Source organism: Lepidochelys kempii, chromosome 11, assembly GCF_965140285.1.
Source record: "Lepidochelys kempii isolate rLepKem1 chromosome 11, rLepKem1.hap1, whole genome shotgun sequence".
NCBI lineage: Eukaryota > Metazoa > Chordata > Testudines > Cheloniidae > Lepidochelys > Lepidochelys kempii.
In genome coordinates, this window is record NC_136390.1 from 25,931,940 (window position 1) to 25,959,362 (window position 27,423).

At 42.3% G+C, this 27,423-nt stretch overlaps 1 protein-coding gene across 3 annotated transcripts in view; it reads left to right on the forward strand.

Moving 5' to 3' along the window:
• Window positions 1–27,423, forward strand: part of ACVR2A (activin A receptor type 2A) — a 116,963-nt gene that overhangs the window by 69,087 nt on the left and 20,453 nt on the right. For 2 of the 3 annotated variants that reach the window (XM_073305432.1, XM_073305430.1), the window contains exons 5-8: window positions 7,789–7,812; window positions 13,152–13,295; window positions 14,771–14,914; window positions 26,406–26,551. In XM_073305432.1, the coding sequence (XP_073161533.1) occupies window positions 7,789–7,812; window positions 13,152–13,295; window positions 14,771–14,914; window positions 26,406–26,551 (458 nt within the window). The remainder of the gene's footprint in view (window positions 1–7,788; window positions 7,813–13,151; window positions 13,296–14,770; window positions 14,915–26,405; window positions 26,552–27,423) is intronic. The other variant, XM_073305431.2, reaches the window with a different exon arrangement.

The following is a 27,423-nucleotide window of genomic DNA, read 5'->3' on the forward strand; positions in this document are numbered from 1 at the left end:
TAGTACAACACTTCTTGCCCATGTTTGAGCCACTAACTCTTTCAATTTCTTATTAATTTTATGTGGGATTAAAATGTAATTTATTCATGGAGAGATCCCCATATACAGACTGTTTAAACATTTCATCATCTGGGTGTATTGTTTATGCTGTTAACTTCATGCCATAATGTGTGTCTACAGTATGACCACATTAAAGCTTCTTTAGTTTTTAACTCTGATTTTCGTAACTGCTGTGCCTTTAAAATTATTTAAGTACCACAGGAATGTAGCTTTTGCTAAATTTTTGTAAAAACAAAAGCTAGAAAGGGCTGGTGTGGTATGGGGGGGGTGTCTTTCTTTTTCTTTTCCCCTCTTCAATTTGCCAGTTGTCGTACTGCAAATGTATATTTATACAAGTGCTTGATCACATTGAACAGGAATTTCATTTGACACTTTAGATGCGGTGTCAGTTTAAAAATTGTTCATGTAAAATGCTTCATTTTTAGTGTGTTTAGTGCTGGTGGAAAATTGCCAGAGGTATAGCTTTGGAGAGTGAAGTCCTATCCACAGAACAAGGTGTAGGAAAAAATGGCAGTTATCCAAGCTTCTTTCCACTACCCTGCTAATCCCTCTGTTCTGGGGAGAATCACCTCTGTAGATAACCAAATAGTTCAATCTCCATACTCATTCAGTTGAGACTACTGTCAAGGATGTCAAATAATACCAGTTGTGTCTGTGGTGTGACTAGTGTCATACCTAATAGATCTGAACATTTTACAGCTGAATAAAATGTCAAATTTAAACTTTCTGCAATAATGTAAAACAAGTTTCTCCATTCATTTGTACTAATCCCGACTTTTAACTAGGACAATTTCATACCTTTACAGTAGCTCCAGTAAGTAAACATTGGAATTTTTTTTATAGTTTATGTCCAGAATAAGAACCTCCTGTCTTGGAGCATAGGGTTTATTACTTTACTTTTAACTTTGTCAGAGGACATCATCTTAAAATCTAGTCATTTAAGAGTTCAAGGGTCAAGATCCTTGGATAACTGCACCCACATGCAGTAGTGACAAGTCAGAGTAATAGGGAGGGATTTCTGACTATAGGAAGGAAGTAGTTAAGAGGTGAATTCCCCTTAAAATTTGTACAGTAAGATTCTCTAATTTAAAAAGTGTATATAATTGTTCTTTGTATTTTTGCTGAAGGACTTAGTCTAAATTATTAGACGAGACCTTGGGGCTTGTCTACATGCACATTTAGTTCACAGTAGTCTGGGATATGAGTTTAGCCTGCCACAGACTAACTGTCCATGTGGACTCTGATGCTCATTAGCTATTTGTTAATGCTCTTTGATGTAGACCTCTTTGAATCGGGATTGAATCAAAGCTCTTTAACAGATTTAATGGACATGAGCAGGGTCCACATACACAGTTGGTATGTGGCAATCTAGTGAGGGTAGATTAACAACCCTGTTTGCCACAAACTAATTGTTTATGTAGAGAAACTTAGGCCTTGTCTATACTGGCAAGTTTCTGCACAGTAAAGCAGCTTTCCTGAGGTGTACACCTTGCCAAGCCACTTAGTGCGCAGAACCCGTGCAGTTGCAGGGCTGTAGAAAAACAAACAAACAAAAAAAACCACCCCGATGAGAGGCGTACAGCTCTCTGTGCTGGGGCTACAGCGCCACAGTGCCAATGTAGACACCCTGGTTGAGTACAGCCCTGCAATTGGTTTCTGGGAGGTGTCCCACAATGCCTGTTCTCACCTCTCTGGTCATCAGTTTGAACTCTACTGCCCTGCCCTCTGGTGACCAACCGTCATTCCCATCCCTTAAATTACTTTGGAATTTTGGAAGTCCCCTTCCTGTTTACTCGGTGACGTGTGCAGTGGTCTCAGCATATCTTTCCAGGTGACTATGCCTGCTCCATGCACAGGCGATCCCCTGCTTGGAGCAATGCTGTGCTGCTGGACATCAACATTTGGGGAGAGGAGGCTGTCCAGTCCCAGCTGTACTCCAGGCATAAAAATTATGATACCGATGGACAGATTTCACTATGCATGACAGAAAGGGGCCATGACCAGGACACACTGCAGTGCAGGGTCAAAGTGAAGGAGCTGCGGAATGCCTACCAAGGCAAACCACCACTCTGGTGCTGCGCCCATGAGTTGCCAGTTCTACAAAGAGCTGGACACAATACTCTGTGGCGACCCCATCTCCACTGCGAAGGCCACGGTGGATACTTTGGTGGTTCGCATGCCAGTCAAAAGTGGATCGAGCCAGGAGGAGGAGGAAACCTTGGACGAGGATGTGGAGGAGGAGGGGGACCCAGAGGCAGAGGATGACTCGGAGGTCAGAGCTGCATGCAGCCAGGAGCTCTTCTTTACTCCAGTGGAGGCTAGCCAGTCACAGGTGTCAAGAGGTTGGCAAAGTACAAACAGGAGAAGAGGCCCTGGTAAGTGGCTTTGATTTCTGGGAATCGCTGAAGCGAGTTGTTGGGCACAGGAGGGTTGCAGAAAGCGGGCTTGTGTCTGTATGATGCACGTACCACCATATGCCTAGTCTGAGCGGCGGAACAGGGTGTTGATTGACTCCCTCACTTCACGGGAATCTGCCATAGAGATCTCCACAAAACTCTCCTGGAGATACTGGGCAATCTGCTGCTGCAGGTTCTTTGGCAGAACTGCTTTGTTTCTTGCTGTATTAAGGTTAACTTTCCCGCACCACTCTGCCGTAACAGGCAGGGGGACCATTGCTGCATACAGGTGATCCGCATAAGGGCCAGGGTGAAAGCCACAGTCTCGGAGAAGACCCTTCCTTGATTCCCTACTCACCCTCAGCAGCGAGATCTTCCATAATGAACACAGCCTGTGGAAAATGTGGGGACAGGAATGATTATAAGTCCCCTGCCCCAGTGCACAGTATGGTCATGGAACACCGATTTCCTCTGCCCCTGCGGTTACTCACCATTTTGGGGGGTCTTGTGGCTCATGGCTGACCCCAGGCAAGCAGACAGTTAGTGACAGGTACGTGAATAGTGGCTGTGTTTTTAAATCAGTGGTCTGTGTGTTGCAAACAATACTGCTTCTGTTAAAGGTTGCATTTTGGCTTCACAGATATGACCCAGGGAGCCCAGCCTCCCTCTTTGTTATCGCCAGCTGAACGGCTGTGCAGAATTAGAAAGCAACCAAGGAAAAGTAAAGAGGACTTTTCTGCGTGATGTCATGATACACTCTGTGGCCGAAAAAAAAAGAATTGAAGGAGTTAGTGGAACAGTAAGAAGAGAGACCGAAAGGAGAACGTGGGGTGCCAGAACAAAGTCATGGAGCAGCTCTAAAACATTATGGAGTGGCAAGCAGATACGTGCCAGGCACTACTAGCACTGCAAACGGAGCAGCTCCGCAACTGTCCTCCTCTGCAGCCACTGTCACAAAACTCTTTCCCATGCGCCCGTTAGACACTGCCATCACACTGTTGTTAATCTCCTGGTTCCTGTCTGTACCTGCGGCATTCCATTCCTCTCCCATCACAGTCCAGCACTGCGGACTCCCAGTACGCACTGCACTCAACACCTGCCCCTCTGTAGTTTAGCCCTGCTGAAGTTCGTTACCCGCTGCACTGTACTCCAAAGGAGAAGGTTGGATATGATACCTGGACATACGCAAATCTTTAACCGTCCCGGGACCCTCCCTCCCCCCATCTCCCTCAGTTCTGATGTGTATTTTTTGTTTGTCTCTCTCCTCTGGTTTGTTGTTTTTAATAAAATAATTGTGTTGATTTGAAAGCAATCTTTATTATATTAATTGAAAGAAAATAGAGCCCTGCAAAGCAACAGGCAGTTTTCTTAAACCTTCATAGTGCATCGTCTGCATCAATCACAATCACCTCCTAACATTACAAGCACTGCACTCCCAAGCATAGCAACAAATATTAGTGGCTTTCAGCTTCAAATTGCTGCCTCAAGGCATCCCTGATCCTTATGGCCCCACGCTGTGCCTCTCGAACAGCCCTGGTCTCTGGCTGTTCAAATTCAGCCTCCAGGGTCTGAGCCTCAGCGGTCCAACCTTGAGTGAAGCTTTCATCCTTCCCTTCACAAATATTATGGAGAGTACAGCACGCGGCTATAAGCATAGGAATATTGTCATGGGCCAGGTCCAGCCTCCCATATAGGCAGAGCCAGCGGGCCTTTAAACTGTCATTTCATTTTGAACTTGCTCAGCCTATTGTTTAACCACTCCTTGCTTCTGTCAAGTTGCCCCATATATGGCTTCGTAAGCCACGGCATTAAGGGGTAGGCAGGGTCTCCCAGGATCACAATGGGCATTTCAACTTCCCCTACAGTGATCTTCTGGTCTGGGAAGGAAGTCCACACTTGCAGCTTCCTGAAATGGCCAGTGTTCTGAAAGATGCGTGCATCATGCACCTTTCCAGACCAGCCTGGGTTAATGTCTGTGAAACACCTATGGTGATCCACAGGCTCCTGGAAAACCAGAGAAATATCCCTTCTGATTAATGTACTCGGTGGCTAGGTGCTCTGGTGCCAGAATTGGAATATGCATGACATCTATCGCCCCTCCGCAGTTAAGGAAGCCCATTTGTGCAAAGCCATCCACAATGTCACGCATATTGCCCAGAGTCGTCTTTTGGAGCAGGATGTGATTAATGGCCCTGCACTCTTCCATCAACACGAGTCCAACGGTCAACTTTCCCACTCTGAACTGCTTAGTGACTGATCGGTAGCAGTCTGGAGTAGCCAGCTTCCACAGTGCGCTTCTCCAGTGGCAGGGCAGCTCTCATTCTTGTGTCCTTGCGCCGCAGGGCTGGAGCGAGCTCATCACATAGTCCCATGAATGTGGCTTTCCTCATCTGAAAGTCCTGCAGCCACTGCTCTTCATCCCAGAAGTGCATGACAATGTGATCCCACCTCTCAGTGCTTGTTTCTTGAGCCCAAAAGCGGCTTTCCACTGTGGTCAGCATCTTCGTGAATGCCACAAGCAATCTCGTGTCGTAGCTACTACACATAGCGAGATCCAATGTCTAACTCCTCTTGCCTTTGTAGTTTAAGGAGTAACTCCACTGCCACTCGTGACGTGTTAGTGAGAGCTAGCAGCCTATTAGTCAACAGTGCGGGATCCACTCCTGTAGACTGAAGAGGCAGAGCGTGCATTACACAAACCATTGAAAGATGGCACCAACTGCGAACAGAAGCACAGGGAATGCTGGGATGCGAAGCAGTGCATCACAGGGAATTGTGATAGGACCAGGGATGCTCCCTGACCTCCTCTGCCTTGCTACAACTCTTAGTGGCAGACGAAGAGATGCTCCATGGGAAAGCTTCCTAGAGTGCACTGCTCCGAATACCGCTGCAAGTGCGAACACGCTATTGCCCAGGCAGCTGACAGTGTGAACACACAACAGCAGTTTCACTTCAGCGCTCTCTGAGTGGCAGTGTAACTCTGCCAGTGTAGACATACCCTTAGTGTTGAGTTTGTGGTCTTAATATGAGTTCATTAGGGAGGGTCTAACATTTTACAAATTCCAGTATCCTGTCACATCAGAAGAAGTTTCTGCATAATTCCTGATGTGTTTTATAAACATATGCCAAATACAAAATTGGGATTAACTGGCTAGGTATAGTTCTGCAGTAAACAGTCTGAGGGTTATAATGGATCACAAATTGAATATGAGCCAATAGTATGATGCAGTTGTGAAAAAGATGGTCATTCTGGGGTGTATTAACGGGAGTCTTGTATGTACAACATGGAAGGTAATTGTGCTGTTCTGTTCTACTTAACAGTGGCCTCAGCTGGACTACTGTGTCCCTTTCTGGGTGCCACACTTCAAGAAATATGTAGACAAATTGGCAGGAGCCCAGAGGAAAGCATCAATAAGGATAAACCATGTCAAAATCTCAGCTACGAGGAAAATTTGTTTTTATAAAAACTGGGCATGTTAGTCTTGAGAAAAGAGTGAGGGGCGGGGGGGGGGGCATAAGTTTTCAGCTGTGTAAAAGGACAATGATCAGTTGTTCTCCATGTCCACTGAAACTAGAACAAGAAGTCATCGGCTTATTCTGCAGTGAGGGAGATTTAGGTTAAGATATTTGGGAAAATTTTCCAACTATAATGATAAAGTTCTGAAACAGGCTTCCAAGACAGGTTATGGTGTCCCTGTCATTGGAGGTTTTTAAGAAGAGGCTATAAACACCTGTCCTGGATGGTCCTCCCTCAGTGAAGGGGGCAGGCCTAGATGACATTTCAAAGTCCTTTCCATCTATATTTCTGGGATTCTGTGTCAGGTGGGTGCCAGGCTTTGCTTCAGGACTTCGGGGGCAAGAAAGGAGACTGCCCATTTTTCTTTTTTTTTCTTAGTAAAGGGATCATCGGGAAATCAGTTGGAACTTGGTCATCCTTTCAGTAGCAATAAGCCCTACTGTAGGATTCATAAGTCTGACTCTGGCTAATCTAGCCTTCAAGAAATACTTCATCTAGCTTGTTATATAGATACTGCTCAGCGTGTGCTAGGCAGTTTCCAAGCACAGTGGAAGACCTGGTCCTTGGCCCTGCAACGTGTGTAATCTCAGAAGATAAAGACAGACAAAGGGTGGTGGATAGGGATAGTTGCCATTAAAAATGAGTACCCTAAGTGTTTGAATTTTGTGCAATAGCACTCACTTATCTGATGACATGATTGATGATGCTGATGTCCAGATAAAAGGACTAATTAAGGACCCAGTCATTCAGGGCAATTAAAAACAAACCAACCAATCATGTAAGTTAACAAAGTCTCAAAATTAATGCTTAATGAGTGTAGTAGTAAACTGCAGGTGACATGCCATTTGGATTAAGAAGGTGTGTGTTTTGGGGGGTTAACCTGGCTAAACAATCAACATTAATTTAAATCATTTTCTCCAATAATTGAATTCTCTGTTCCTCCTTTTTTACAAAGCTTTTCAGTGAAAAATCCATAAATAACTATTTGGACTTATTGAAAGAGCCCTTAAGTATTTTCAAATGTCTTACATCTGTCAAATATTGCATTTCTAGGATCTGTTATTTAAATTGTACCCCCAGAAGTACATGTCCAAATCTTCTAAATTAGTAATACAGATCTACCATATGATGTGCAATTAAAGAAAGGTTGTTTCATTTCATACACATGGTTTTTAGTTACAATATAGCTTCTTAATTTTAGAAAATGCAACACTGCCATCTGCTGTACTCTTGTGACCACAGTGGAAAATAAGTTTTAGCAGGAATGTGAATGTTTTTCTAGTAGCATAAATCTTTCAAATTGAGTAGTGGCAAATAGACTAATTAACATAATGCTGTGTAAATATGTGGAATAATGAGCAGCTGAACAGATGAGTAACAATTGTGAAATCCAAGTAGCATATGAAAAAGGTAGATGGTGGACTATATGTCCCATATTTGTGCTGTAAGTTTTCTATTTCATTACTGTTTATAAAATATCTTTAGAAAAATCATTTTTGTCATACTGATTCTTCATATACTTTAAAAGAGCAATTCTGTGTTTAATCATAAGGTCATTTCTACTGGCATCCCGTACTACAATTATTCTTTTACCTATTTACTTTCCTAACATGACATTATCAGTGACTGATTTATTATTCTAAATCAGTTAATTATCCAAGCAAAAATTGATATCCCCTTCGATATTTTTTGTAACAAATTATTGTTTTATACAAACTAATCTTCTGTGTCACTTTTCTTACAAAATGCTTTTCACCTTGTTCTTGATATAATTAGTAACTTCCTTTGCCTGTTTTTGTTTGTTTGTTTTACAAGCATGCCTTTCATATAATGATTGAGGTAAGCTGTACTGATGTGTTTTTGTATTTTGTGGAACTTTGTGGTCATGTAATATGTTCTATTTTTTGTTGCTTTGATATAAATTAAGTTCTTTACTGAGCACTGCTACAAAATACTGTAAGCATGCTGGGTCAAAATGTAAACTTACTCTCAAAATTACTAGAATTTCTTGTGCAATAGAGTTGAATGTCTGTGGAGATTGATAATGGAATACACCACCTTTCACTTCTTAGGTTACTGGTTTGAATTCGGCATTTGAGATTTCAGAGGCTTATATGAAAGAAACGAATCACTTTAAAGTGTCTGCACATAAAACTTCATTGACAATTGGCTGTTCCTTGTTGGCAGTCATAAGAGAGTTAAGTTCTAAATTGATGTGGATATGACCTTCACTCTCTTATAAGCGGTCTTGCTAATTCATAGTACAAGCCCATTGGAAATATGCTTTAGAGAAAATGGCACATTGCTTTTTGCTGTTTTAAATTGCTTTCCTGCAAATTTTAAATTTGTAAAAAGTTGATAGAGATTTCCTTCCACTTACACCACTGTTCAGCTTCAAATGAAACTCTTCAGGTTCAGAAGAAACTAAAATAGGAAACTCATTGCTATTTACCATGTATGTAATGGTTTTTCAGCATTTACAGATATTTACTAATCTTTATTGTACCTTTGCCAAGATGCAGGATTTGTTGTGTTAAAGCCATCCAAGACAGATGGCTATCCAGCCGCCTTTTGAAAACCTCCAGTGAAGGAGCATCTGCTACCTCCCTAGACGGTCTGTTCCATTGTCCTACTGTTCTTAAAGTTATGACCACCTTCATTTTTGCAAATAAGTCATTCCTGTTGGTCAGTACCAGATCCAAAATGGATGACCCTATACTTGTTTCTTCTGATTCAGAGAATTGTCCCCTATACATGCTAAGAACTTGCAGGACATACTGTGTTTTGCTGTAATAGTCTTCCAGCAGATATCAGGGAAGTTAAAATCCCCCATTAATACTAGCTCATGTGTGTTAGCTAATCTTGTTACATGGTTGTAGAATGCCTCATCTACTTCCTCTTCTTGATTTGGTGGTCTGTAATAGACCCCCACCATAAGATCACTACTATTCTTTTTCCTTTTTATTCTCACCCAGTGACTCTCAGTAGGTCTGCTGCTCAATTCCTCTTGGACCTTGTCACAAGTGTAAACATTCTTGATGTACAGCACAATGCGTCCTCCTTTTTTCCCATACCTATACTTCCAGAACAAGCTATATCCTTCAGTACTGGTACTCCAACCAGGAATGTTGTCCCACCAAGCCTCTGTTTGTTTGCTTCTCTGGTGTTGCTGCTCCCTAGGTTCGCAACCATAGTCTGGTGCAGTATTTAACGCAAATTAGCTTTACGACTTATGGGAAAAGTGGAGCTTAAATTTGAGCTTTCTGTCTCCTAGTCAGTTCATCAACATTGGTCTTCTTCTGACTAGGTTAGCCAGTCAGTTAAGCTTTTCAGAAAATTTAGAGACCTTAAGGCTACAAAGATCTTTTGAAAAGATTATTTAGAAATAATTATGCCTGTGGCACCTAAATGGTTTGCATAAACTAGAATTAGTTGGGACTCTTCCAATGGAACATTTGTCTATTTGGAAGAAATTGATTTTTTTCAAAAAGTGAAACACTTCATGGAAATATGTAGATTTTGATGAAATTTTGCTTCAGGAAAAATGAAACAGTGTTCCATTTTGAACTTTTCAGAAAGGAATGTTTGGATTTTTTTTTGTTGAAAATTATTTTTCAAATTTTGTTTTTTTTTAATACCCAAATAAAATTCTAAATTGAAGTAAAACTTTTCAGTTTTGTCAAGTCAAAACAAAACATTTTAATAGAAAACTACCATTTTTTTTTTCAGAATTTTGTTGTGTAGGAAACTGAATTTTTTTTTTCAGAATTTTTTTTTTTTAATTACAGAATTTCATGGCACAGTAAGTCCAGTTTCTGCCTTATAGAAGAATTCTGTGTGTTCCACTGTGAAAACAAGAAAACATTTAATTAGAAGTTTTAGTTTTTGTTGTGGAAGAAATATTCTCTGTATACTGTGATAATATAAATATCACCAACAGTGTGGAGAATACATTCTCCTGTCTGTGTACTTTCTGAAGTTTTTAAGAAGTATGTAGTATTTAGTGGTTAGGAAGTCAAGTACTGCAGTGGAATTTTTTTAATCACTATTAGTAAATGAGAAGTTTTGAACATTCACTTGCTATATGGTACAGAGTGAATTCAGAAAGTTAAATATTCTAGATTTGGGAGAGGAACGTTGTTCTAATGTCTAAATGAAGAAAGCTAGATCTGTGTGCTATTGCTCACTTTGTCACAGAGCTGCTTCTTTAATTTGGGCAACTCATTAGGGCCAAGACTTCAAAAATGAGTGCCTAAAGTTAAATGTGTAAATCCATATTTAGGCATCCATGGGAACTACTGGGTGCTCTGAACACTTGTGATAAGCCTACTAAATTGGTACAAAGATTTGGATTTACAAATAATTTCAGGCATCCATTTTGGAACAAAATAGCCTTAACCCCTCTGCCTTAATTTCTACATCAGCAAAATTGGGATAACTTCTTCAAAGGTGTTTTGTAAAGGAATTTGAAATTGTATGAAAGCCATTATAGGAGTGAAATTATACTTCATTGTGTTAGTGAATTTATCAGTGAGACATAATTATTTCATTTTGAATGTCTCACACAAAATTATAATGCTTAATCTTGGTGCTCTGGTTTTGTATTTTAACAGCTTTATTTTTCTAATAAGCATTTTTAAAGTATTTTAACTTAGTTTTGTTTTTAAGCATCACTCACTCCCATGTTTCTTCAAAGGTTCAGATTCTTACATGAAGGGTAACGTTTACATGTTTTAAGTGGTTTTGAAAATGTGTGAAAATAGGGGTGTGTGAAAATTTTACCCTTAATCTTTATTAGGGCGCTCAAATGATTAAAAGAAATTGTGATAAATCGCAAAATTAAAAAAATACTCACAATTAATTGCACTTTTAATCGCACTGTTAAACGATAATACCAATTTAAATTTATTATAAATCTTTTTGGATGTCTTTCTACATTTTCAATATATTGATTTCAGTTACAACATAGAATACCAAGTGTACAGTTCTCACTTTATATTTTTATTACAAATATCTGCACTGTAAAAGAGATAAAAGAAATAGTATTTTTCAATTCACCTCAGACAAGTACTAGGCAGCGTTATCTCCTGCAAATGTAAACAGATGTGTTTGTCTTAGCGATTAGCTGAACTAGAATTAGGACTGAGTGGACTTGAAGACTCTAAAGTTTTATATTGTTTTTGAGTGCAGTTATGTTAAAAAAAAAATATTTGTAAGTTGCAGTTTGACGATAGAGATTCGACAGTACTTGTATGAGGTCTGTTGAAAAATACTATTTCTTTTGTTCACAGATATTTGCACTGTAAAGAAGATAATCAAAAATTTAAAGTGAGCATGTACAGTTTGTATCTCTGTAATTGAAATGGATATATTTGAAAATGTGGAAAAACATCCAAAAATGTTTATAATAAATTTAAATTGGTATTCTCTTTGTTTAAAAGTGTGATTCAAACTGTGATTAATTGCGAATATTGTTTTAATCTAGTTAATTTGTTTTGTGTTAATCGCTTGTGTTAACTGCAATTAATTGACATTCATTAATTACATTCATTCCTTGAAAAGTATCATTTTCCTTAGTAATCATCTGGTGTTAGTTACTTACTGGGAAGAAATGTTATTCTTTTAGCACGTTTAAACTAGGACCTGGTGAAGTATTAAATTGGCATTATGTGAACAACAACTTTAGCTAACTGAAATCTGTTCATCTATAATTTTCTTCTAATTAAAATGGGGGCAAAAACATTTGTATTTTGTTTGTTCTCACAATAGTGAAGCAGATTTAAAGACTCATATTTTCTGAACAATTGTAGTTGTCACACTTGTCTAAGGGTATTCTATACCACCCTTCATTGTAGTGTCCAAATATGGAGGTGAGGGAGACCACTTGTTATGTAAAAGTAGCAAATCACTTTCCTATCTTGCTTTTCCCCCTCCCCCATAAACAGTGCAGTAATGTCCATTAGGGAAGTCAAAATGTGTGCATTAAAAAGATTTAAAAATAGACTAAAACTCCTTTTCTACATCAGTCTGAATCTTATCTATATGATCAGTAGAGGGGGACTAGAATTAATGATCTGTAGTATCAGACACAAACTTTACAAGTGAATGGTGTATGTGTACAGTCAAGAATAACTCTCAACATTTGACTCCAGAAAATTGGCCTCTGCCTGAAGAGTTAAATTTTCTGTTAGATCAGTGAGTGGAAAATTCTGATATGCTTGTGCAGACACAAGTAGGCCTGACATTTTCTTCAGAGTAAAGTAATGGCTTACATAAACACAGTATGTTGGGAAGAAAAAAAAAACACCCAAAGTGCTTGCCGTTACCAAAAATATTGAAAATGTGCCATTTCAATAGAGGAAGGTGCATGTAGAATGAATATATATGTATATAATAAAATATGTAAGGGCTTTTATTATTTACAGTGACTGTAATAATATTTCCCAGAAAGGGAAGCTACCCAGAGTAATCAGCTGGTTGCATAGACACCCTCAGACACTTGTCCCATTGCCTTCCTGTAGTCCTCTCAACTTCTTTTGTATTTGAAAAAGATTGGTTTGGTTTCCCTTTGGAGCTCACCAGCACTACTCCTTCAGTTGGAGAAAATACTGTTGAGTGTGACATGAGACACTGCCTCTTCTCTAAACGTTAAACATTCTGCAACACTGTTTGCTAACTTCATGAGAAAGAGAGATGGAATGGTAGTTGAACCTAGGTCTTCTTTATGGCTATGTAGAGTACAACGAAGTGAGTGGGCAAGTTGAATCTTCAGTCATCTTCTAGTTAGTGACAGAAATACATTTGGTCTAGTTTGCATTTTACACATACACACACACACACACACACACACAATGTTCTCTGCTCTGCTATTGTAAAAATACTTGAAATTCTATCATAATTAAAGCTTGATTTTCATTCTCTTTAGTGCCTTTCTGCCTTCATATCTCAGAAGACTAAATATTAGAAATATGTTAGGTTTCTATTTGTGTCTTAATTCTCAGTGTGTCTGACGGAGTCCTGTTTCCTTCCTGTAAAGAAGGGTTAAAGATTGTTTTGTTTTCGGCAGAATTTGACACCAAATGTTTTTCAATATAATTGTCTTTATGTTCCTAGTACTGTCATCCTAGATCTCACACAGAATAGCTAGATTTCAATTATACACTTGTATCTGTTTTCAGGACCCTGGCCCACCACCACCTTCACCCTTGATGGGTCTGAAGCCTCTGCAGTTGTTAGAGATCAAAGCTAGGGGAAGATTTGGTTGTGTATGGAAAGCTCAGTTGCTAAATGAGTATGTTGCTGTCAAAATATTCCCAATTCAGGTATGTAAACGTTCGTATTGTCCTATGGCAATTTAAAATCTCAATATACAAAGCAGACTTTTCTGTATACAATAGGAAGTTGTCATCTCCCCAAACGTCAGTAACTGTAAAAAATTAAGTTCTCAAATAAAGGAAATGTTTGCAGCTCAAAAGTGAACAAGGTAGATGATGGCATATCTTTTAATTGAACTAAAAATAAGTTACAATTAAATGCAAAATATGTGCTCTAATTCAACATTGGGGAAATGGAGTTAAAAGTTAAGAAATTCAAAAGAGAGGTTCTGGTCCTGCAAACTCTTAAGCATCTGAGTAATTTTAAGCACTTTACTAGTCCCATTGCACCTGCTGTCCATCCTCCTACTGGTTTAAGTAGTATTTTGCTGTTAGGTACTGAAAAAATGTGTCCCGACTAAGGAGATTTTTTTGCTAATTCTGTCTAAATTTTGTGGTGGTCATAATGAATGGCAATTGTTAGAAGAAATAGGTATCCTGAAAGAGATCCCAGTAAAGTGGCTGTTCCAGTTAGGCATGTCTCCATTAAGTGAAGTATACTGCAGTACTGGAAATGTTGAGCTGTTGTTAAATTGTTAGAAGTGCAGTCTCACTGGGAGTATTATGAAGTATTATAAAGCTGTAGCTCACGAAAGCTTATGCTCAAATAAATTTGTTAGTCTCCAAGGTGCCACAAGTACTCCTTTTCTTTTTGTTAATCTGAGTGTTACAGTACTTAAAAATACACTTTACCAGTTAAGGAGGGGTGAGTTGTACTTATATTTTCTAATGGGTAGATCCATATTGACTTGCTGATAAACACATCTATAGATATAATCTTTCTCTAGTAGGAATTTCTCACCCCAAAATAAAATCCATTACACCTGGATTCAATTTAATGAAGAAAAAGCTGTTCCCACTCTTTAAAATTATATAATAATCTTATTAAAACTTGTATTGAGCATAATTTTTGAGCAATGATCTTCAGCATCAGTGTAGTTAATATTGCTAGCATTATCAAGAGCCAAACATTATATCTGGTGGGCAATATGCAAACACTTCACTCAGCTAACAGTGCCCAAGACCTGACCTCTAGCTTCTCTGCTATTCCAATGTGTGGTATCTATGGAGATTCACGTTGGTGCCAACCTGCATAGTACTGTTGCAATAAACAGATTTCCATGGGAAACTACCAAATACAGTTTCCTTGTAACTTATATAGGTACATTAAGATTTATCCTGTACTTGTATGCATTTTTAAAATAATCAATCCAGTCCGTCAATAGTAATATTTTGGAATGTGCCTTTCTTTCCATTGATTCAAATTTATACCAGGTCAGAACATATTTTAATCTGTTATAGAAGGTCAGTTAACTTTTCACAATGAATTACAGCAGCTAACTTGTGACTTGTAGAAGAGAGGGGTTTTTTTTCCCCATCAGAATATAATAAGTGTACTAACTTAATATCTGTGCTTGATTAAGGACAAACAGTCATGGCAAAATGAGTATGAAATTTACAGCTTGCCTGGAATGAAGCATGAAAATATCTTACAATTCATTGGTGCAGAGAAACGAGGCACCAGCATTGATGTAGATCTATGGTTAATTACAGCATTTCATGAAAAGGTATGGTCAGTTTTGACAACGAATAATGTTGTTTTTATCTATTTAGTTTCATTGTAATTTTATTAAAATCCTGTAGCCTATGAACAAGCTTAAAGAAAGGAAGGCTGTGTAATTGTAATTTGGAATTCCAGCCAATTTTAAAAAAGAATTGAAAGTAGTTTCACTTACCCACCAAGTCCTCCCCTGTTTTTGTTACGTCAGAGATAATTATTCTCCTCTCACCCTCTTCCCCGTCCAAAAAACCAAACCAAAACAGGTTTTGTCCTAGTAGAGAAGCTGGAAAAGTCACTGGCATTGATCCTTGCCAGAGGAAGATGTTTACTAAAATAACACAAAAATATAATTTTCTCAGTGTTTCACTCTGATTGTGGGCCTTTCTAATGAAGTAGGTCTTCAAAAGTTTTTTTTAACTAATGTCCATCAATTGAATTGAGTGTCATACATGAAATTTTTATCACAAATTTTAATGGTTTTCAGTATGGAAAGCTCCCTACAATAAGAAATATCAAAGTGTATGTATAACAAAATAAGAGCATTATTATTACTACTGCCCCATCTAGCTTTTGTGATGTAACTTAAATTTCTTGTACTAGAATAAAAATATTTTCAGACATTTTTAACATTGGGACTTGTAAAATTAAAGCAGTTGTGTAATAGCATAAACAGCTAAGGGAAAATCGAGTGTTTTGCTATGAATTATGTAAATTTAGGAAGGTTATTTCCTGTATCAGTCTTGTAAAAATAATTATTCAATATATAAAAATTCTACATAATGTAAATGTGAAAATTGATTTATGCTGTCATAGTCAGTATTTCTAGTTCGAGAGATATCACACCTCAATCCTCATAAATACATCCATCAGGTTAAATGTAGCTTTTGATTCTAATTTTTGCTTTGGTTACTGTAAAGCTTTAAACAAGACAGCTACCTCACATTTTTGATACCTGTCTGTTAAATTTATTTATGCATGTTATATCAAACTAAACCAACAGATAAACATTTCCCTTTCTAGAAGGATATGATCTATTTAATTGCTTGTCTGAAATTTTTTTAACTATTGTTATCTCTTAATAACCAAAATTACTCTCATTGAAGAACAGGAGAAAGAAATCTGTTTTTTCCCCCAGTTTTTGTACATTTGTCAGCATTTGGTTTGTTAGCAATTAAGTTCTTCTTCGAGTGATTGCTCATGTCTGTTCCATTCTAGGTGTGCACGCGCCCATATGCATGGACGTCAGATTTTTTCCATAGCGGTATCCATAGGGTTGGCTGTGGCACCCTCTTGAGTGCCATGCTCATGCGTCGGTATATTAAGCGCCGCTGGCCCTATGCCCTCTCAGTCCATGATGGTTAGTCAGAATGCCTTTTCCTTGCCTCGCAACGGCTAGTGGTTTCATCGTTACTTATTTCGAGCCTTAGGGTCTTGTAAATAGTTTGTTTATAGTACAGTAACTCCTTGCTTTACGTTGTAGTTATGTTCCTGAAAAATGCTACTTTAAGCAAAACAATGTTAAGCAAATCCAATTTCCCCATAAGAATTAATGTAAATGGGGGGGGAGGGTTAGGTTCCAGGGAAATTTTTTTTGCTGGTGGAGTCAGATGGTGGGATATTTCCGAGGGAATGCCTTACTGCTAAATGATGAACTAGCACTCAACTGAGCCCTCAAGGGTTAATGCACTGTTGTTAATGTAGCTTCACATTCTACAAGGCAGCACAAAATGGAGGGAGGGGAGACAGCATGGCAGAGAGACCGACACGCTCTGTATGTGGGGGGGACAGGGACGGGACGCATTGCCCCTTTAAGTATGCTGACCCCACTCTTAAGTACACTGCCTTTCTAAGTAGATCAGCAAATTGAGACAGCAGCTGCTGTCAGCAAGCTCCTTCCTTCCTGAGCTCTGTTGTGTCATCATCCCCCCACCCCTGCTCTGTGAAGATGGGGTAAAGGAGCGGGGGGTGGGAGGAGGGGAACACCCTGACATTAGTACCTCTCCTCCTCCCCTCCCACCACACAGCAAGCAGGAGGCTCCCGGGAGCAGCTCCAAGGCAGAGGGCAGGAGCAGCACATGGCAGTGGGGGGAGGGACAGCTGAACTGCCCAGCAATTGATAGTCTGCTGGGCAGCTGCCGCACAGGGAACTTAGGCGGGCTGCCAGTCCATCCTGGTTCCAAGCCCCCACCTGCTAGCTCCAGCAGGCTGCTCTTTCTGCAAGCAGTGGACAAAGTGGGCGACTGCCAAACAATGTTATAAGGGAGCATTGCCCAACTTTAAACAAGCATGTTCTCTAGTTGATCAGCAACAAAACAACGTTAACTGAGATGACGTTAAGTGAGGAGTTACTGTAGCTAGCGTCTGAGTAGTTGTTAAGTAGTGTAGTTAGAAGTTAGAGTCCCAGTGAGGTGTGCATTCCCCAGCCTCTGAGTTTTAAGCCCTGCTCTGTCTGTAACAGACCTATGCCTGTTAGTGACCCCCATAGCAGCTGCCTGAAGTGCTTGGAGGTATTGCATATGAGGGACAAAACTTTTGACCCAGGAAGAGCACAACATCCATTTGAGGGCCCTCCTCATGGAATCTGCTCTCTGTCCGGCTTCCGAGCTTTCCCGGCTAGACTCTACCCTTAGTACTTTGGTCTTGGTGTGTAGTGCACCCTTGGCACCAGGCTCTGCCTGGCACCACTCTCTGTTGCCGGTGCCCAAAAAGAAGTCCAAGAAAGGCCATGGGGTATCTGGCAAAGGACCCAGTTTAGGCCGCCAGCTCACACTGGAGCTACGTGGACCTGCCACCCCATTGAGGGCCACACTCCTGGGAGCGGTAGGGAACCCAGGCTTGTGGTGGGGCTGATGCCTTCCCAGGCTCTTCCAGAGCAGAGGCCTCTACCGGCGCCGTGTGGGTCACCGGAAGCGGCAAAGGCTCACTATGAGGGTAAGCCAGCCATCTAGACCCTCCCAGAGGGCAAGTGAGCGCTGCCTATCCCCAGAGCTGAGACAATGCTCTCTGTCTCCATGCTGCAGATCTCCCCGGCTTCACAACCCAGGTCCTCTGCAGGTCGCTCTAGACCACTGGAACTGTGATCATGGTCTCCGCCCTCTTTAAGTGGATCGCCTTGAGGGAGGTGCTGGTCACTGTATCGCTGGCACCATTTGCCATCCTGCCAGTTGTCGTCTTGGCACAGATCCCCATTCCCTGCACCGTGGGAATGTTCTCAGTCCTGGTACTGGTCCCACCACCCCTGGTACAGGTCCTCCTATTCAAAATGCTGGTCTCTAGCGGCGATGGTTGTAGGCATAGACAGCATGTAGACAGATGTAGGCATAGACAGCCCCACCGTGGTCACAGGAAGAGGATTCCTCCGGCATGGAGAGGGAATTCAGTCCCTTGCTGAGGCATCACCAGCATGCTTAGGCACCCAAGGCACCTTAGGCTGACCTCTGTGTTGTCAGCTTTGCAACACGGCCATTGGCCAGCACAGTGGCTCTACTGGAGTACATGGGGCATGCCTGTGATGCCAGTGCCCCCTCTAAAGCCTCAGTGCAACAGCTGACGTCACCGGTGGTACCAGGCTCGATGCACAAAGTGCACTCAAAGGTCAGGGTAGAGGAGTGAGTGCCCACCCCAAAACCCCTTTTCCCCACAGAGCATGATGCCCTAGGGACTCTCCCGGTGGTTCAGTCATCAACATCATCATCCCTGGACAAGGCGGTGACAGGGGCCTTGAGTGCTAGCCTGCCAGAGGACTTTAAAGAGCACCAGTTCCTGCTTCGACGGGTGGCCAAGAACTTGGGCCTGGAGATAAAGGAGATGGCCTGTGTTCAGTGTGCTCTGGGCTTCTACCCCTGCTGATGTTACACTACCAGTGGATGATGGAGTCTTAAAAATAGCCAAAGCTCTTTGGCAAACCCCATCATCCATCCCTCCCACCTCCAAGAGGGCTGAGAGAAAATACTTCATCCCAGCCAAGGGGTTTGAGTACTTGTATAGCCACCCGCCTCCATGCTTGCTGGTCATCTCTGCGACCAATGAAAAGGACAAACAGGGACACACCAGTTAGACCCCCCAAAATGAACAGGCAAAGAGGCTGGAAGATTTATTCAGCAGCCAGCCTTCAGTTCCGGGTGGCAAACCACCAGGCTCTGTTGGGCAGATACAGCTTCAACTTATGGGACTCCCTCTGTAAGTTCAAGGAGTCCTTGCCCAGGACTTGGTCCAGGAGTTTGGTGGAGGAGGCCACTGCAGCAGTGAGGTGCTCCCTCCAAATGGCATGGGATGTGGCCGACTTGGCGGTGAGGGTGGTTGCATGGGCGGTAGTCATGAGGCGCAGCTCCTGGCGTCAGACCACTGGCCTGTTTCAGGAAATGCAGGACTCAATTCAAGATCTCCTGTTTGATGGGAATGGTCTCTTTGTGGGACAGACTGATGCAAGGCTGCATAGCCTAAAGGACACTTTGGGCCACCTGTTGCTCACTGGGTCTGCGTATGCCGCAATTGGCAAGGAAACGGTTCTGGCCGCCACCGCCAAGGCCTTGGCAGCCTCGACAGGTCTGCAAGGACAAGGGATAGAGACATGAGCTTTAGTCATCGCTGCCCTTCCTCCTCCCAGTCACCCATGCAACCCAGTCCGGCAAACCATCCCGGGGGCCATAAGCACTCATTTTGAAGGTGCGCTCAAGAGCGATGCTCCAGTCAACTCTTCGGATCCACCTCATTGTTTCCTCAGCTGTCTTCGTCCCTACTGTTCTGCCTAGTCACGGGTCACCTTGGACCACTGGGTGCTAGAGATAGTATCTCGGGGCTGCATCCTGCAATTCTCCTCCCGCCCCCCCCCCCCCGCCCCGATCACCCCTTTCCCATCCCTCTTCGGGGTCTCTTCTCATGGGCAATTTCTTGTTCAGGAGGTAGAGAACCTCCTGCACCTGGGGGCATTGGAGGAGGTCCCTTGGGACATGAAAGGAAAAGGGTTCTAATCCCACTACTTTCTAATACCAAAAGCAAAAGGGGGCCTCAAACCCATTCTGGACCTGCGATATCTCAAGTCTCTCAAGAAGTTTGATGTTTCACTTGGTCTCCCTGGATCCAGGAGACTGGTACGTCCCCCTCGACTTGAAGGACACTTATTTCCATATTCCACAGTCACAGACGTTTCCTCCGTTTCATAGTGGGTGGACACCATTTTCAATTCACGGTGCTGCCCTTTGGCCTCTCGTTGGCCCCAATGGTATTCACAAAATGTATGGTGTCAGTGGCCCCTTACCTGAGATGCAGGTCTTCCCATATCTTGATGATTGGCTCAGCAAGGTCAGGTCTCTGGAACAAGTGCAGAGAATCCTTGATCTGTGCATTCCACTTGCTGCGTCCTGGGCCTGTTGATAAACGAGAAAAAAATCCACCTTAAGGCTGGTCCAACTAATGTAGTTCATTGGGGTGGTTCTCCACTCCATACAAGCTCGAGCCTTCCTTCTGGAGGTACGTTTTCAGGCCATGTTGGACCTGATCTCCCATGTGAAGAATCATCCACTCACCACTGCTCACACCTGCCTGCAATTGTTAGGCCACATGGCTGGGACCAGGAATGTGTTAGCAGATCACCTGAGCAGGACCTTCTCGTCTCGATGGTTGCTTCATCCAGAGGCAGTCAGTATGATCCCCCAAAGGAGGGGGACCCCTCCCCCCGGTGGACTGGTTTGCGTCCCATCAGAACAGGAAATGCAGTGTGTTCTGTTTGATCTCGGGGATGGACAGAGGTTCTCTGTCAGACGCCTTTCTGCTCCCATGGTCAGGTCTGATGTATGCCTTCCCACCAGTGCCATTGATCTTCACGCGGACTCTGTGGATCAAACAGGACTGGGCAAAGATTATCGTAATGGCTCTTGCATGGCCTCGATAGCACTGGTTCAGCATGCTGCTGGATCTCTTTGCAGCCTCCCCACTGCAGCTACCTCTCTGGCCAGACCTGCTGTCCCAGAACCACGGCAGTCTTCTTCACCCAAACCTGGCAGCGTTGCACTTGACAGCATGGCTACTGTATGGCTGAATGTGGAAGAACTGGAATGCTCGGCCCGGGTTCAACAGGTCTTTTTGGATAGCCGAAAACCCTCTACCAGAGCAGCTTACCTGCCCAAGTGGAAAAGGTTCATGGTGCTGGACCTCACAACGATGTATCCGGGCTGAGCGGGCCTTGCTGCAGGCGATCCTGGATTATCTTCTGCACCTCAGACTCTAAGGATTGTCCCTGTCGCTTGATCCCTCGATCAATTGTCCCTCGATCAGGGTCTGCCTGGCTGCTCTTTTGGCCTTCCACCCTCCGTTCCAAGGCAGGTCGGTCTTCGCTCAGACATGACAGCCCTGTTTTTGAAAGGTCTGGAGCGTCTCTACCCTCACGTCCAGGATTCTGTCCCTCCCTGGGACTTGAATCTCATGCTGTTGCAGCTCATGGGGCCTCCCTTCGAGCTTCTGGCTTCCTGCTCTCCTCTCCTGGAACGTTTCATTCCTGGTTGCCAAAACATCTGCCCTCAGGGTGTCTGAGATCAGGTCATTGACTTCAGAACTGCCCTATAAAGTATTCTACAAGGTTAAGGTTCAGCTGTGCCTGCACCCAGCTTTCCCGCCCACGGTAGCTTCCCAGTTTCATACCGACCATGACATATACTTACCTATCTTCTTCCCGAAGCCTCATAAATCATAAGAGGAACGCAGGTTGAATCATAGAATATCAGGGTTGGAAGGGACCTCAGGAGGTCATCTAGTCCAACCCCCTGCTCAAAGCAGGACCAATCCCCAACTAAACCATCCCAGCCAGGGCTTTGTCAAGCCTGACCTTAAAAATATCTAAGGGAGGTAGTGGAATCTCCTTCCTAGGTAATGCATTCCAGTGTTTCACCACCCTCCATTACTCCTCGTTCTGTTGTCTGCTACCACTGAACAGTCTAGATCTATCCTCTTTGGAACCCCCTTTCGGGTAGTTGAAAGCAGTTATCAAATCCCCCCCTCATTCTTTTCTTCCGCAGACTAAACAATCCCAGTTCCCTCAGCCTCTCCTCATATGTCTTGTGTTCCAGTCCCCTAATCATTTTTGTTGCCCTCCGCTGGACTCTTTCCAATTTTTCCACATCCTTCTTGTAGTGTGGGGCCCAAAATTGGACACAGTACTCCAGATGAGGCCTCACCAATGTCAAATAGAGGGGAACGATCACGTCGCTCGATCTGCTGGCATTGCCGTTACATATACATCCCAAAATGCCATTGGCCTTCTTGGCAACAAGGGCACACTCTTGACTCATATCCAGCTTCTCGTCCACTGTAACCCCTAGGTCCTTTTCTGCAGAACTGCTGCCGAGTCATTCGGTCCCTAGTCTGTAGTAGTGCATGAGATTTTTCCGTCCTAAGTGCTTTTTCCACATCCTCCGTCACTAGGTTGCCTCCCTCATTCAGTAAGGGGCCCACACTTTCCTTGACTTTCTTCTTGATGCTAACACACCTGAAGAAACCTTCTTGTTACTCTTAACATCTCTTGCTAGCTGCAACTACAGGTGCGCTTTGGCCTTCCTGATTTCACTCCTACATCCCCAAGCAATATTTTTATACTCTTCCCTGGTCATCTGTCCAATCTTCCACTTCTTGTAAGCTTCTTTTTTGTGTTCAAGATCAGCAAGGATTTCACTGTTAAGCCAAGCTGGTCGCCTGCCATATTTACTATTCTTTCTACACATTGGGATGGTTTGTCCTTGTAACCTCAATAAGGATTCCTTAAAATACAGCCAGCTGTCCTGGACTCCTTTCCCCCTCATGTTATTCTCCCAGGGGATCCTGCCCATCAGTTCCCTGAGGGAGTCAGTCTGCTTTTCTGAAGTCCAGGGTCCGTATTCTGCTGCTTTCGTTTCCTCCTTGTGTCAGGATTCTGAACTCTACCATTTCATGGTCACTGCCTCCCAGGTTCCCATCCACTTTAGCTTCCCCTACAAATTCTTCCCGGTTTGTGAGCAGCAGGTCAAGAAGAGCTCTGCCCCTAGTTGGTTCCTCCAGCACTTGCACCAGGAAATTGTCTCCTACACTTTCCAAAAACTTCCTGGATTGTCTGTGCACCGCCGTATTGCTCTCCCAGCAGATATCGGGGTGATTGAAGTCTCCCATGAGAACCAGGGCCTGCGATCTAGTAACTTCCGTGAGTTGCCGGAAAGAAAGCCTCGTCCACCTCATCCCCCTGGTCCGGTGGTCTATAGCAGACTCCCACCACGACATCACCCTTGTTGCTCACGCTTCTAAACTTAATCCAGAGACTCTCAGGTTTTTCTGCAGTTTCATACCGGAGCTCTGAGCAGTCATACTGCTCCCTTACATACAGTGCAACTCCCCCACCTTTTCTGCCCTGCCTGTCCTTCCTGAACAGTTTATATCCATCCATGACAGTACTCCAATCATGTGAGTTATCCCACCAAGTCTCTGTTATTCCAATCACATCATAATTCCTTGACTGTGCCAGGACTTCCATTTCTTCCTGCTTGTTTTCCCAGGCTTCTTGCATTTGTGTATTGGCACTTGAGATAACTCGCTGATCGTCCCTCTTTCTCAGTATGAGGCAGGAGCCCTGCCCTCTCACGCGCTTCTGCTCGTGCGTCCTCCCGGTATCCCACTTCCCCACTTACCTCAGGGCTTTGCTCTCCTTCCCCCGGTGAACCTAGGTTGCATGCCCTGGACGTCAGGAAGGCTTTGGCCTTCTACATCGATAGGACAAAGCCATTTCGCAAGTCAGTGTAGCTGTTCATTGTAGTGGCAGACGGAATGAAAGGTTGCCTAGTGCCTGATGAGAAAATTTCATCCTGGAGCACGGCCTGTATCATAGAATCATAGAATATCAGGGTTGGAAGGGACCCCAGAAGGTCATCTAGTCCAACCCCCTGCTCAAAGCAGGACCAATTCCCAGTTAAATCATCCCAGCCAGGGCTTTGTCAAGCCTGACCTTAAAAACCTCTAAGGAAGGAGATTCTACCACCTCCCTAGGTAACGCATTCCAGTGTTTCACCACCCTCTTAGTGAAAAAGTTTTTCCTAATATCCAATCTAAACCTCCCCCACTGCAACTTGAGACCATTACTCCTCGTTCTGTCATCTGCTACCATTGAGAACAGTCTAGAGCCATCCTCTTTGGAACCCCCTTTCAGGTAGTTGAAAGCAGCTATCAAATCCCCCCTCATTCTTCTCTTCTGCAGGCTAAACAATCCCAGCTCCCTCAGCCTCTCCTCATAACTCATGTGTTCCAGTCCCCTAATCATTTTTGTTGCCCTTCGCTGGACTCTCTCCAATTTATCCACATCCTTCTTGAAGTGTGGGGCCCAAAACTGGACACAGTACTCCAGATGAGGCCTCACCAATGTCGAATAGAGGGGAACGATCACGTCCCTCGATCTGCTCGCTATGCCCCTACTTATACATCCCAAAATGCCATTGGCCTTCTTGGCAACAAGGGCACACTGTTGACTCATATCCAGCTTCTCGTCCACTGTCACCCCTAGGTCCTTTTCTGCAGAACTGCTGCCTAGCCATTCGGTCCCTAGTCTGTAGCTGTGCATTGGGTTCTTCCGTCCTAAGTGCAGGACCCTGCACTTATCCTTATTGAACCTCATCAGATTCCTTTTGGCCCAATCTTCCAATTGGTCTAGGTCCTTCTGTATCCTATCCCTCCCCTCCAGCGTATCTACCACTTCTCCCAGTTTAGTTTATCCACCACTGCTATGAGCTTGCAGAAGTGTTTCCGCCGGCAATCCTGATGGCACACTCTACTAGCACACAAGCATGATCAGCGGCCTTCCTGGCACAATCCAAGAGCAGCTGCCTGGTCATCTGTCCATACGTTCACATCTCATTATGCACTTACTCGGCAAGCTTGAGATGACGCTGGCTTTGGCAGAGCAGTACTACAGGCCACACAACCATGAACTCCGAGCTCACCTCTGAATACTGCTTGAGTCACCAAAATGAAATTGACATGAGCAAGCACTCAAAGAAAAAAAAAAATTACCTACCTTTTGTAACTGTTGTTCTTCAAGATGTATTGCTCATGTCTATTCAATTATCTGCCCTCCTGCCCCTCTATTGGAGTTGTTGGCAAGAAGGAACTGAGAGGGCATAGAGTTGACGGCGCCTAACATACTGACGCATAAGCACAGCACTCAAGAGAGTGTCATAGCCAATCCTACAGATACTGCTAAGGCAAAAATCTCTGACCGTACTCATGAGTGTGCACACACCTAGAATGGAATGGACATGAGTAACACATCTCAAAGAACAACAGTTATGAAAGTTAGGTAACCGTTTTTTCCCTTGAGCAGTCAATCCAATTTTTGCCTTTTGTATGGGCTTTACTCATAGCAATAAGTGAGAGACAGACACTTCTCTGGTTTTTAAAAAGTGATATTTAAAACCCAAAATGTTGGCATAGAGGATTCAAGCGTAGTAGTGTAGTATCTGAAAATATTTTTTTACTCATTGTTTATAATTGACTCTATTTGTAGTCCATAATATGAGAAAAGGTAAAGAAACAATCTCTTGCCTAGATCCCCCTCACTCTAAAAAAGGCTCTGAATATCAATGTAATGCTTGTGAGAAAGTACATACATGATTCAACATGATGCTTGGGGGTGGATCCACAAAACTCTTGTCTTTGTGCCCAGAAACTCGAATCACCCTGTTTTGAACGCAAAGAAATTCCAGCATTTTCTTCCTTGACTGTTCTTTTACAGAGTAGTTTCTTAATATCTATCATAAATTGTCTATCTTCATCTCTAGTCTTTTTTAGTTTAAAAAAATATGAGTCAAATGTGCAAATGTTTAATCTTCTAATAAATGAGGGTCAGACATTTTCACATCTCTTTAATTTTATTAAATAGTTTGGTTATTGTGTGAACTATAGATATATCCTGTCAGTATTTATTGTGTTAAGAGATGACCAATTAGATTGGAAATTATACCTTTTTTTCTAAATACCAACAGGTTATACAATAGAACTTCAGAGTTACAAACACCTAGGGAATGAGGTTGTTCATAACTCTGAAATGTTCACAACTCTGAACAAAACATGGTTATTTCAAAAGTTTTTTCAACTGAACATTGACTTAATACAACTTTGATACTGCTTTTAACTATCTTAATTTAAAAGAAAAAAGCACAGAAACAGTTTTCTTACCTTGTCAAATTTTTTTTAGAACTTTCCCTTAATTTTTAGTAGTTTAACACAGTAGTGTATGTATTTGTGTTGGGGTGGTTTTTTTGGATTGTTTTGTTTGTTTTTTGTTTTGGTCCCTGCTATTGCCTGATTGCATACTTTCAGTTCCAAATGAGGTATGTAGTTGACTGGTCTGAGGTTCTACTATATGGTTTATGAAATGGATATGATTCTTTGTATCTGTGTTCTAGGTACACTTTATCATTAAGAAAATCTCTCCTTAAGGGGAAATAATACTGAGATTTACCTTCTTAATTGTTTTTCCCTCCGCTGTACAGGGTTCATTATCTGACTTTCTCAAGGCAAATGTGGTTTCTTGGAATGAGCTGTGTCATATTGCTGAAACTATGGCTAGAGGTTTGGCTTACCTTCATGAGGATATACCAGGTCTGAAAGATGGACATAAACCTGCTATATCCCATAGGTATACTATATTTCAGATATTGCCTATTATCTTGTGTATTAAGCTTTATCTTAATCTTGTGTAAAGATATAAGAACAATATGGCTATGAAATACTTTATAGTAGCTAAAATAAACATTTAAAATCAGATTAATAAGTAAAACAGCATTGCAACTTTGCACTTTCAAGAAAAATCTGTTCTAGATAACTTCTTTTAAAAAATATTTTTATAATTTTGAACTGCAGCTATTTAAACTACAGGTTAATGTGTCTGATATAAAGCATTCTGTGGTTATAAAATGTAAAGTGAATTACTACTGAAAATGACACAACTAGTCCCAATGTGAGAGATCCAGTAAGCTGCTTAAAAAGCAGATCTCCATATATTTCATCTATCTCTTCATGTCTAGATGACTACACTGTATCTACTCTATCTGAGAATAGATACTTAACTCAAGTATTTCAGTACACAGTCAAGTCTACTTTGCATTTATTATAGTACCTACTCAGTTCCCTATGCTTAAGGTTATGCATATTCCTGGAACTCAAAAGTAATTAGGCCTTGTTCTATACCACTGATGTCTAATGTGAGTTTTATCATGGACTTATGTGAGGATCAGAGCCTTAAACCACCACCTGAGTTCTGTATGGGTGGAGCCCTGAACTTATCTGGAGTCGAATTTGACTTCAGTGGGTCTGTTCACCTTCTTAAATACGTGCTTATGTGCTTAGTTGGGTTGGGAAGCAATTGGGAAACTCCTTGTAACTGTTAGAGGCATATTGACTCTACTCTCTATTCCTAGTTACTCCACCTTCATACAGTTCTGAAAGCAAATGAAAGTGTTAATATTTTCAGTAGATTTGCTTTATAATTATACCCAGACAAAAAAAAAA